At 48.6% G+C, this 12,863-nt stretch overlaps 1 protein-coding gene across 1 annotated transcript; it reads right to left on the bottom strand.

Annotated features, from left to right (window-relative positions):
• Positions 1-992: 992 nt before the first annotated feature.
• On the bottom strand, positions 993-11,126 carry ORAI2 (ORAI calcium release-activated calcium modulator 2). The gene is made up of 3 exons (XM_061355529.1): positions 11,082-11,126; positions 9,108-9,348; positions 993-3,455 (listed from the first exon to the last, which is right to left on the bottom strand). Exons 2-3 carry the CDS (start codon positions 9,333-9,335, stop codon positions 2,910-2,912), a joined length of 774 nt encoding a protein of 257 aa, XP_061211513.1. The 5' UTR covers positions 9,336-9,348; positions 11,082-11,126; the 3' UTR covers positions 993-2,909.
• Between the last annotated feature and the right edge of the window lie 1,737 nt (positions 11,127-12,863).

Here is a 12,863-nt window from a genome sequence, read left to right as displayed (position 1 = left end):
TTGATGCAAGTCCCCAGCCCTTGGGAGAAACATCTCTGTGCAGGCATTGCAGGAACGGAACCACTCAAAACCTGGGACATCCCAGGAATGACAGAGAGGTGACAGCACAGGATGGACAGGGCCAGGCATCAGCAGGCAAACCTGGACGTGACACAGCACGCTGCCAGCCCTGCTGCGACAGCAGGGATGGTGTGGAAAGGCAGGCATCTCCATGCGTGACTGATGGGAATCCTGCTGACAGCCCGGGGGCAGCAGCAGCAAGGAGGATTTTCTGGCACTGTAGCACAGAAACACCCACCTGGACAAGTGCAGTGTCTGTTGGGGGAAGAGAGGCAGGAGCAAGAAAAGCAAATGCTGCCGTTGGGAAAGAAGGAGAGGAGTTAGAGCACAGAGGTGATGGGTAACCTAGAGAGATCCCACACACCAGAGTCAAAGAGCAAGAACAGTCCTGTGAGCTTCTCATGGAAGGGAGAACTTGGTGCCCAGGAAGACACAAGAAACAAACCTGCAAGCAAAAATGGGAAAGCACATGGTTATTCTGTTTTAAGTGTGTTTGCCCTTGGGACACCATCTCAAACCGTACCTCAGAATCCCTGCTGGAGTAAAGTGATCCCACTCCAGTCACAGATGCGCTGCCTTGAGCCTGATCTTGAATCCAATCCCAGCAAAGCTTCACCAAGTTATTCTAGGAAATCAAAGCACAGTTTTGGCTGCATTTCTCCATTTGCTAAAATTTATTGTATTAGCAAAGAATTAAATGAACAATTTGGCTGTTTCAAATGAGCTGCATTGCTGCTGCAGCACTGCATGCACACTGTGAAACCTTTCCTTAACGGCCTCTTGAGCTCCACAGCAAACAGAGCCCTATTATGATTGATGGCAAAGGAGAGTGCAAAGTACAGATGAAAGATTCATCCTGTCTGGCCTGGCTCTGGCCTCACAACAGAAATTGTGTTGGTGGAAGAGCCTATTGGCAGAAAACTCAATTCTGGTTTTTGTTGTATAAACCTTTAGTTTTTATTATGGTAAAAAGAAGAGGGAGAGAGGGCAGACTCCTGGGGAGATGGCAGGAATTCCATGGCCACCCACTTCCAGGAGCACACTCCTCATTTTTTGCATATGCACATAAGTACAGAGTAGGCATTTAGCACACAAAGACTATCTTCTTTGCTGCACATCAGCCAATGTGGTACATACCAACTGCGGCAAGAACAACAGATGAAAGCCAACAGACACAGTGCTAAGCAACTTGTTCAGCAATGCTCAAATTCACATGTAAACAAGAGAGATCAGAGTTGGGTTTCCAAGGCCCTCGCCAGAGGGGGATATAGGGACAGTCTCACCCTGCTGCAGCGGGATTTGAGTGTACTCTCCCCATTTTGGGAAGCTGATGTAATACGCTGTCATTAGATTTCTCAAATCCCAGTGGAATAAGGGAGCGGGGTTAAATAGAACACTACAAACATCCTTAATGATTTCAGAAACGTGTAAGGCCTAGGAGGCTCTGAAACTGCAGCGTCTGAGTGCAGAGCAGGAAACCAGCACAGGATCAGGGCCAAGAAAACATGCTTAGGCTTCTTTGAGCCTTACTTTCCCTTCAAAGAGCTGATGACTGCAGAACACCCCTTTCCCTCCATTAAGTTACCATAAACCATAACATCATTTTTCACACAAGTTTTCACCCACAAGGGTGCCACGGCATTTATAGGTTTCCCTTGCTAAGCAGCGCCGATGTGCCACTGTTTTCTCTGCTGCTGAAAAACAAAGTTAGATCAATGAAACGTGATAGCTCTTTAATGGCACACAGCTCTCCCGCCGGATCCAGCTCCGTCACACTAGCCAGTACAGCTCCAGGTTCCACAGGGAGTTGCCTGCTTTGGTGGAGGGAGAAGGGAAGCATTTGGTTTTGACAGACAAATGCTACAGCTCACGAAAAAAAACCCCAAACAACTGATGGAATATCCAGGACTGGGGCTTGTTCTCTCTAGCAGCCCAGGCTAAAGACATTGCAACAATACATACATGAAGACAACAGAGTGATGGGTTTCTACAGCATGCTATGTGCTGTCACTCCTTACCCTCCTTGGAACTTGCTTTTCTAGTCCTTCAAAGTTCTGGCTCATTAAATTCCCTGTGACTGCTCTAAGGATGTCCTTGTTAAAACTAAGCCACCTGTAAGCCTTCCCTGGGCACTCTTGCCTCTTACTGAGAAAAAAACACATGACCTTGGCAGTCATTCAACCTAATGAATTGATGCTACTGAAGAAAGTGTGACAGAGCTACCCAACCTCCTGCAATTCAGTCTACCTCCCCAGCTGTAAAAACAGAGTAAGGAATAACAAGAACATAAAAGCTAAGGCTGATTTCTTTCTGGTTATGTATCTATGGAATACTTGCTTTGGAACAAAGGTGATCAACACTCAGTTTCTATTGTGCTTTCCTGGATGTCCTCATGCCAGCTGCAGATACTCATATTGACCAGCTCAGCTCTAGAAATGAGCTGCAGACTAATTGCTGCTGCTCTGACAGCCAGGGAGCTCTGACACGAGACAGGTCCTACACACACACTGGCTTTTGGGACAGCTGACCCAGTTTTACTTTTGGCAACAGAATATTGCATTGGTAAAAAAGACAGATTTTTTGGCTACCTAAGCCAAGGTTAGGTTTTGGCCTTGAACTCCATGGCAGTGTTGACTTCAGTATGCAAGAGTGTAGGACCAGAAGCAGGCCAGAGACCCCAGCATCTGAAACAGCCCTAGAACCCACAGCTATGGATGGCAGGCGATTAGCGTTTACATAGTTAAGCCTCAAGACAATCCATCACGGGTGCATCTCACCAACTAGCAAAACAGGGAGTTTGCTCTTAGCCTTAGCAGAAGGATTCGCTGGAAGCAGCCCCTGCCTTGCAGTCACACTACCTGCATGCCTCTGTCATGCCCGTCTAACTGCACTTTCAGTTTGTGAAGCTCTTCGATCTCCCGGTTGTGGCGCTCCGTTTTGTGCCGCACCAAAGAGCGGTAGAAGTGAATGGTGAAGACGACAAAAATCAGACCCACGGGGACCATGATGATGGTGGAGACCAGTGCTGACTGCCACCCTGCGTGGCTGCTGGCCTTCTCCACGTTGGTGGTCTCGTTTTTGAGGATGGAGCCCACAGGCAGGAATTTTATCCAGCACAGAAGCACGACTTCCGCGAGGAAAAGGAGGATCCCCAGCACAGTGGAGAAGCCCCACGCCAGCTCGATGTAGGGATGCATGCGCTCATGTGGGGACTCGCTGATGGAGTTCAGGTTGTGGATGTTGCTCACTGCTTCCACGTTGGGCAGAATGCAGGTGCTGATGAGAAGGGCGAAGAGATGAACTGCCACGAGCACCGTTGTGCAGGCACTGAAAGCGATCAGCAGCATCTGGGGGTACTTGTACTGTACCTCCAGCTGTACCTCCACCATGGCAACCTGAGGGGAAAGGAACACAAGAGCTTGTCAACAGCTGCTGGTCTTCCTCTTTTCAAGGCTTTCATCCAGGAAAGCATCTTTATTCAGGAAGAGCACCTAAGGTCAAGTACACACTCAAGTGCTTTTTAGAATGGCAGCCTGGATGGATCATCTCTGTTTCCCATGAAGACGTACGCGCGCTTTGTGGCTCGGCCTTTCTGCAGGCTCGCACGCATGTTTCTGTGCTGTAGCTTTCTGAATAACATCTCTCTCCTTGCAACCAGGAGCCATATGAACTGCATCAAACCAAGCACACAACAGAAGGAACTCATTAGACAACGAGCGGAGCAAGGAGGCAGCAGACAGCCCGCTAGCCCAACCGCCCGTCACACGTTCCCCTTCCGCTCCTCACTCGAGGCTGCGGTGCAGGAAGTTCCGACTTCAGGCACGTAAAGAAAAGCAAAAGCAAGCAGCTCTTCTGGCCAGTGGCCAGCAAGGTTTCACCACCCCCCATGGGAAGCACTTGGCAGTTTAAGTGAGTCCATAGTTAAAATAGCTGCCTTCTATTCTCAGAACACCATACGTTCATTTCTATTACAAAATAAGTCCAGATACAAGTTATTTTTAACCTCAGATGTCTCCCTTGAGAGCTAATAACTGACTGATAGACTCTGCAGAAGTGGACAGCTACAGCTCAGGCTGGCGTTTGTTCTCAAAACAAGAGTTATCACCTAGCAAGTCCCTAAAGCAGTCTACTTTAATCAAACAAAGTTTAACAAGCAGAATAAGTGCAAGAGAGCAGAGGGCTCTTCTGAGATCAGAGCATGAGTCCTCCTACAGGCCTGTTAACTGGTTTAGCATGGGAATCTGTAAAGTTACTTAGCCTACCTGTGAAGTACAACAGTATTTTAATGTGTGGCATCCCTGAAGCGCCTGCAGAAACGTTTTGCTAAGAGAAGCCACAAAACCAAGGGACAAGACTATCCAACATTCCTCTCCGGTAACTCTCTAGGGGCTTGCTTGGACCTGCAGATGTACTTCATGATTCACACAGATACCAACTTGCCTGGCAGCAGGCAAAACCTCCGGTGATGCCAGGCAACCTGTTGCTCCAGCACAGCACAGCTTGCCACATGGTCTAGTGGAAGGTGTCCTTGCCCATGGCAGGGGGTTGGAACTGGATGAGCTTAAGGTCCTTTCCAACCCAAACCATTCTATGCTTCTGATTCTGTATGCGTTAAGGGAAGGAGAAGCCGATGCTCAGACGCCTGCCTCAGGGCAGTACCTCTCCAGACCATCAGGAGAAGGAGAAGTCCAAGCCAACAACTTGTTTCTGCGGGGTAGATAGGTTTTGCAGATTACTTTATCCAGGCTTCCCATGAGACCCTCACTGAGCAGCTGCTTCAGACTCTGTATAACAACCTGCACTACTCACTCTGGCATTACTTGTTATTAGCATTATTTAGGTACTGGAAGATTAGGGGCACACTCATGCTCTCCCTGTAGGTAGCCCCCAGAAAGATTAAAGGCGATAGAAGGAAGTCCCTATGTTGGTATGACTGCTGCCTTCCTACCTGCCTTTACTTTGAAACCATCAGCAGCCTGAACAAGGGGATCACAGTCAAGTCTGAACACACTTAATAGCAACCAAGATACAACATGTGTGTTTGTGGTGGCAAACAGTCAAGCTCTACAAGCTCAGATTTTATACCTACACCAACTATTTAGGATATTAATGACACCACAAATACAGTAACAGTTCTTGGATAGTCCCAGTCTTTTGGTCTGATTATGAACATGGGGGGGGGTGTCTGTGGTATTTTTTTGTTGTTTTTTTTAAAGGCAGTTTACAGTAGTTCTTGTCATATAGCAGGGAAAATAATAACACAGGATTAACTTCACTATCTATTGCAAGATCAGGTTAATTAAAAGGCATTACACATTGCCTTGCATATATTCCCTTTGCAATTCCTCTTATATTGATTTGAGGAGGAAGAGATCAGACTTACTCTCTGCTGCACTGTTCTGTACTAAGGATTTGTACAGTGCTGTGCTTGTCAGTCACACCCTATCAGGCAGGAAAAGCTGCAGGTATATTTGTTCTTTACTGGGTGCTGTAATACCCAGAGACACAGTATTCAGCAAGCTGAATAGGGATTGTACCTGCATGTTCAATTTATGGCTTGATAGTAAAACTGAAAGCCTGGCTGATGTCAACATATCAATTTCTCCTTGTTATCCTTCACATGAGCACTGCTTTCCAGCTAATTGGATGTTTCCTCCCAGACTTAACCTATTCCCTAGGGCTAGCTTCAGCTGTGCAACATGATGAATTTTTAACACTGACTGATGGCTCAGTAAGAGGTATTTCAGAGGAAAACATCAACAATCCAGATAGGGCAGCAAGGCAGAAAAATGATTTATTTAACCCAAACAAGTACTGGAAAGGTGAGTGAGCTCTTACTGCTTTACTCGCTACAGACAGTCACGTCATTCTCTGACCCGGATAAGAGAAAGAGGACAAGCTGACATAACCCATTTAAAAATCATTAAATATGCTGCTTGGCCTGTTAAACTATTAATGTCATGTTTGATACAATTATACTCTTCTGTGATAACAGCCCCTTTTACTTTAACCTCTTCCCAGAAGCCAAAGTGTCAAGGGCTCAACTCTGCAAGGTGCTGAGCACTCTGATGAGCCACAGAGTATCTCTGCACAGGCGTAATTTCAAGCTTGTGAATTGCCTCCTTGAACTCCACACTCACAGGTTTGCTAAAGGAGCAAGTACTCAGAACACTTTAAACAGCAACTAAATTACATGCAGTCAAGTTGGGGTTTTTAGACCAGTAGAGCTCAGGTTGTCCACAACAAAGATGATGCTCATCTCAAGAAACTCAGACTGGGATAGATAGTATCAGGCAAAAGGATGACAAACGGCTTTACATAAGCCATGTTCCTTTCACACAGATGGTTTGGCAGCCTGTAGAAACAATCACTCCATTAGATCTGTTAGGTTTAAAAAGAAATACCAAATACATATCCTGTAGCGATTTGACAAGTATTGAGAACACTGATGAGCAATTACAGCTCTTATTTCCTTTAGGAAAATTATTAAGGAGGTTTCCTGAACTCCATCTTCACCTGCAGTCTCCCTGGGGCAAACACAGTAGCCCTACAGCACATCTCCAACCAGCCCTGGTGCTGGAAAGGACCCACATCCTCCTGATTCACCCAGCTCTCTGCCAGAAATACCAGAGATAGCATTGAGGAAGGTTCACGTTATCCTGCAGCCTGTCCAGAAGGAGCTGGACCAAAGCCACTGCCTGTTGATTAAATATCCATCAGCTCATATTTTTCAGGTAGTATGGAACTGGCCAGAATCAAACACACTGACAGGGAAGTAAATGAAGCAATAGCCAAGCCCTTGGGTGACAGTTGTTTACATAGTTAAATGCACACAGGGAAACTGCTTCATAGAATCATTTAGGTTGGAAAAGACCTTTAAAATCATTGGGTCTGACTGTTAACCCAGTACTGCCAAATCTACCACTCAACCATGCCCCTAGGTGCCACATCTACACATATTTAACTCTAAATAACTTCTCTACTTTCATCAATAGCCACACAGGTGCTTTTATTAGAGAGTAGACAGCCGTGTACCACATACCTGTGTGCCAAATTACCAGTGGAGAAATAACCCTGCAGGAACAAATAGCTCAGCTTCCACTGGAAGGTCCAGTATGACCAGCTGGGAAAAAAAGCTTGCTAATAAAGGGAATCCTTTATTACAACCCCTTTTATTTCTGACAATGACTGATTTCAGGTGTACTTATGAACTTAAGCTGATGACTATAATTGATGCTACTTATACCTCTGTGTTTATTTGCATTATTTACATATTATATTTACATATACCTATGTACTACTTGCATTTTAAATGGTTTAAAGAGAAGTTAAATGGTTAATCTTGTGTCTGCCCAGGACTTTCAGCAACTCTCTGTTGCGTGAGTTGAAAAGGCAGCTTTGTGTTCAGATACATGGTTCAGCCTTGCAGTGTGGGTGGGCTATAAGGCCCCCCTTCATCCCAAGGGTGCCAGCAACAGCAGCACCCCAGCACAGGCACCTGCTTGTGCAACCACACTAGACAGATCAGTTTACAACAATACCAAATGTTAACTTAATAATCACATTAAAGAGAACAGTCACAAATGACCAACATAGAACTTGAGCAACCCAGAGGCACAAAGGGCAAGCACGTGTGCAGCTTTTTAAAGGGAGAAAGCTTCCAAGTGAAAGGAAAATACTACAGAAAAGCACACAACTTTCTCAACATGAGGAGGTACCTTCTGCCATTCCAGCACATGAGCTGGGTTACAGACCAACATACACCATGTGGAAAGCTTTCACCAGCATTACTTCCATGCAGTCAGTGAGCAGAGAGGAATCATGAGGCAAGCAGGCACCCTCTCCCCTGCAGCCTGCTCCCACTTCACTCCCTGCTTGTGTCTCTCCAACTTCACTTTGGGTGACCAACTTCGTCATCCCAGACTCTTGCAATGTTACAGATGATTCATGTTCTGGGGGATTGAGGGAGGAAAAAGCAGCGGAAGAAGCTAAAATAAAACAAGGAGAGCTATCTGGAAAGTTCCTGAGATCTGTCTTCCCCTCCAGCTTCTGATCTGCAGGATGCAGTATCTTCACGTCCCACTCACCCAGGCACTGCCCTCTGCCTCTGCATTCAGCTGACAGATCTCAGGAACAACCAGACCATTCCCTGAGCAGAAAACCTCCTCTAAACAGGTTGCAATTCTCACTCCCAATAAGCAAGAATCAGAAGGGAGATGGAAAGAGTCACACCGACACAGAATACCAACACAGAATGGCCATGTTCTGCTAACACCACAGCTCAGACAGGTCTGAGCACTAGACCACTGTCTCCATGTTCGTTTGCTCATTCCCTTTCATGGTTTGGACCTACGCAAATAGCTTCCAGGTAACACCCAAGTGCTGCACAGAGAAAAGCAAGTATTAGGGATTATTCCCAATAGGCAGCACTGACAGAATATACCAGCCCTCCAGGCCAGAGTCCTCTGACACCAGGTCTGAGGCTGCAGGGCCTCTTCTCACACCTCAGAGTATAACACAATTGCCCCAATCACACTATGCAAACTTTGCTCAGGCAGACTGTGACCCAACCTCCACCTTGTTTTAGGCACCATGACCTGCAAAAACATACAGGAATTAAGATAATAGAAATTAAGATAATATGCGGGACCACAGCAACCACAGAGGCCCAGAGGAGCTCCACACCCAAATGTAACCTCATGTGAAGGCAGCCAGAGATGAATGGCCTCAGGGACAAAGGAGCACCCAGCTCCTGTACTGTTTAGCAACACTGGTGGAGCACTCAGTTGCAGGTAGGGGATTAGTACTTTTAAAGGGCTGACTTGGGAGTGTGTGGGTTGACAGGCAGCTCATGCAGCCTTGAGAGACATAGCCTCAAACTTCTCAGCAGCAGTCACACAGAAACCCCCAGACAGATGCCTCCTGCCTCTTCAGACACCACCAGTGTGTCCTGCTTCTTCACAGGAGGAAAAAGCTCCCATGAATAGATGATTTTAGAGAACCAAAACCTTCAAGATCCAGAAAGTGTTGCTACCAAGTACACATACCATTGCAAATCCAGACAGCAGAGCAGAGGTTCTGCTGGAAGCTTTCAGTTTGGCTCGGCTCAGGTAGAGTTTTCTCCAGGAAAGGGCTTGAACGGAGTGGTGATTTGATGTGACCAGTTCCAGGTAGCTGCGCCGGACCCAGTCCCGATAATCCATGCCTTTTGTGCCAGGTTCAGAGCAGCAAGCAGGAGTGGAAGGATCCACTGGAACGTTTAGTTCAGAACTCATGATGGGAGAAATGCTGAGGGAACAAAATGGTCATGTTCAAAAGGAGGCAGTGGGCAGGACCAGCACAAAGTACTCAAAAAGCTACGTTTAAACAAAGTTGCCCTTGGTTGGCAGAAAAATGATGGACCAAATACCATCATGTTTGCAAGGCACAGACCAGGGAAAGGACCATCCATAACTGCTAAAAATGACCATGGGAACTAGGAAAGATTAAACAAGTAAAGCCGGGAACTACTCCAGCAGAAGGTCAGGAAGGCAGCACAGCATCTGGCTTCCCATTTCCAAACTGGCATCTCACCTCTCCCCTTTAATTCCTCCTTGCTCATAAAAAATCTGGTTTATATAAAGACACTGTGGAAGTGGAGGCTCCATCTTCTGATTCTGTTTTAAGTTGATAGTTAATTTCACAGAGGTTTTTTTCCAGTTAAACCATTGCTCATCATAGCTCAGTTTAGATGGGCACAGTTCTTCCCCAACAGCCATAGAGCTGAATGCTGCATAGGGTTAATAAAGCTTCCGCAGTGGGAAGTTACATTTCCTGAACTGCTCCCACCATCAGACTGAGAATCCTGTTCCCTCACTTCCACCAGTGGCTCTTAGCACAGGGAAAGGAAAAGACAATTCCAAGGGGAAAAGCCTTCCAGGTAGTTTCAGCATCTTATTCAAGAGATTACACTGACAGATGTAAGAAAGCAGCAGAACAGATCTACCAGGTGAGCAGAACTCCCTCAACTCTCACCAGCCTCTGAAACCAGATGTTTAACTGGGCCTTCCAAAGAATGGAAACCACAATGCTCTGATCGATCCCCACCCTCACAACTCGGCCACCAAACACCATGGCAGTGGCAGGGAGCAACACCAGAGCTGCACCACACGAGATCCTTCTGGCTGTAAATACTCACCAGCTCCTAGGAGGAGGACATGCACGCCCAGAATGACACACGGTGTGGTACTAATTAGTCCCAGCACCACACCTCAAGGTCACAGGCACCTTGCTGCTTGCTGGAGAGGAGCTCCAGACCCGCCTGCATCCTCCAGCTCTCCATGACCATGTGCCACATGCTGCCAGCTAATAAACCCATGTTTGCTGTGAGATTTGAGGAAGTGGTGAAGATGAAAGGGACATCAACCGCCCACAAGTGTAAATATTATTACTAAAAAGGAACAAAACTGTCCCAGGCACAATAACAAAGATTAGACTGCAGCACAGCAACTAAAGCATTGCAGGAAGCAAGACTGTCCCTCCCAGGCATGATGGGCTTTTAGATTCCAGCCTATTTTACAGAAGGCAAAAACCCCAGCCAGCAGCTCTCCCCCAGCCTCCTGGGGAGGATCAGAGGGAGAAACATTCTGTGAGCAGTGAACCTACAAAGCTGTTTCCTGTGACAATATCCTGTGCGGATTTTGCAATGTACAGCATGGGGTGCACTCGCTTTGTCCTTAGCTGGGACACCAATGGCCTCTACCCAGTTTGTATTTGCACAAAACTTTACGTGTAGGAAACTGCAACCCTTGGGACAAATGCCATTGAAAAGACGAATGAATCCAGAGGTTATAGAAGGGAGAGCAAGAGCACCCAATCACGTCTGTGTCTTCCCTTAGAAAAATAAGCTAAAAATACCACAAGGATGAATTTTCACTCTGGAGCAGCTCAAGAGTTGTTCCCAAATAAGTAAACAGCTTCAGAAGAAAATCCACAACACACAAATGTAGCCCAAACAAGCAGGAACAGGACGGCAAACTCACCTTGCTGGCTACGGACATTGAGGGACTCGGTGGAGGGCTCGAGGGCTGAAACACAAGACCAAAAAGGCATTTGACATACACTGTATGTTAAGCAGTTTTACTCCGGAAATACTTTCCAGCCAGTTATCTGCATCAGGGTGAGTTATTCTGGAGAGTTCATGCTCCTGCCTTGCAACGTTAAAGCTTTAGGATGCTTGCTCTTACAGAAATAAGTATCCTATGGGGTTTTACTGCACAGGGCTGTTGAGTTTTGGGTGGAGAATCAGAACTTCCCCTGGAGACCTCTTCCTTAGCCTAACAGCCAGCTCTGTGTCCATCCCAGCTGTGTCATTACTCACTTGCATTGCGTATCTTTGGTCCCACTCCCTCATATCCATTTGGATCACTTATCCAGCATCGCAGGGAAAGCCTTTGCTGTGCCTTACACCTCAGCTGCCCCCGTGCAGCTGCAAGCCCATGTGCAGGGATTTCTTCACAGCAGGGAATGAAGGCGATGCTGCCAGGGCTGAGATTTGTGGATCCCCCTCCTGCTGCTGGCATGCTCTGAACCATCGCTTGCAGACTGCTGTCTCAGCAGCGCTGTCAGCTTCCCTGCCTGGCTTTGGGATGCCAGCCTCCCCCTCAGACTCATCAGTGTTTGTACCAGTGTCTTCCGCCTCTGCACAGCATCACTCAAGGCCCCACATATTGTAATTAACCCCAGGCTCCACTACTCCTTATTCCTCTGCTACACTGGGCCCCCAAGCTCAGCCCCTCTTCACTATGGGAAATCCCTTCACATGTTCTCATTTGGCTTGTGATCCCCTCCCTGGGATGTCACCACCCAGGCAGGGTGTGAACGCCCCGCAGCTTACAACAGGGGATCACCTCCCGAGCAGGATGTGACCCCTCTCCCCACCACCACGGCAGCGATCCTGCTCACAGGGCATCAAATGAGCAGGGCGTTTCTCCTCCTCCCCGAGCACTCTCAGCACACGCCGGGCAAGAGGTGACCGCACACAGCAAGGATCTCCCCTCCAACAGCACCCTCAGACAGGGGATCCCCAGGCGAGGACGAGACCCCCACAGCGTCCGCTCCAAAGACACTGTGGACGGAGGATCTTCTCTAGGCAGGACAAAACCTCCTACCACCAGATCCCTGTCCGGCATCCCACGGATCCCCCCATCTCCGCAGGCAGAATGGGACCAGCTCCCTCCCCACACCAGAGACACCCCCCCCCCTTCCAACAGCACCGGAGGCTGCCCCGCACCTTAGGCTGGCGGTGTTTCCCTTACAGCCCCGCGGACCGTGGAGCCCTTTGTCAGGATGCGACCCCGGAGAGCCGGCCTGCACTGTGCCACCCCAAGGGAGCTCCACAACACCGCAGGGCGGGACGGGACCCCCTTCCCTGCCGGCTGCCCACACCCACCACCCCCGGGACAGGGCATTCGGGCCGGAACACGGCACCCCCCCCACCCCGGCCCGGCCCGGCCTCGACCCCGGCTCACCGCTGGCTGCCCTGGGCCGGGCCGGGTCGGACGCGGCGCCCCGGGAGCACCCGCGAGCCGGAGCCGCCTCCACCGCTGCCACGGCAACGCCGCGCACCGCCACGTGACCACACAGGAAATGGGGGGGGTGCGGGAACGACGCCCCGCCCACCTCATGTGACCGCTACCTCATTGGTCCCCTGGACGGGAGGGGCGGGGCTAAAAGGGCGTTTCCCGCGCTGCAGGTCCCCTAGCGCCAAGCAGGGATGGAGCGGGGACGGAGGTACCTATGGATGGCACGGGAAGCGCATCCCG

This window comes from Neopsephotus bourkii, unplaced genomic scaffold (assembly GCF_033783945.1).
Source record: "Neopsephotus bourkii isolate Nb327-2 ecotype Australia unplaced genomic scaffold, CSIRO-AGI_Nbou_v1 NB_804, whole genome shotgun sequence".
NCBI classification, from domain to species: domain Eukaryota; kingdom Metazoa; phylum Chordata; class Aves; order Psittaciformes; family Psittacidae; genus Neopsephotus; species Neopsephotus bourkii.
This window is presented reverse-complemented; position numbering and strand designations above follow the sequence as displayed.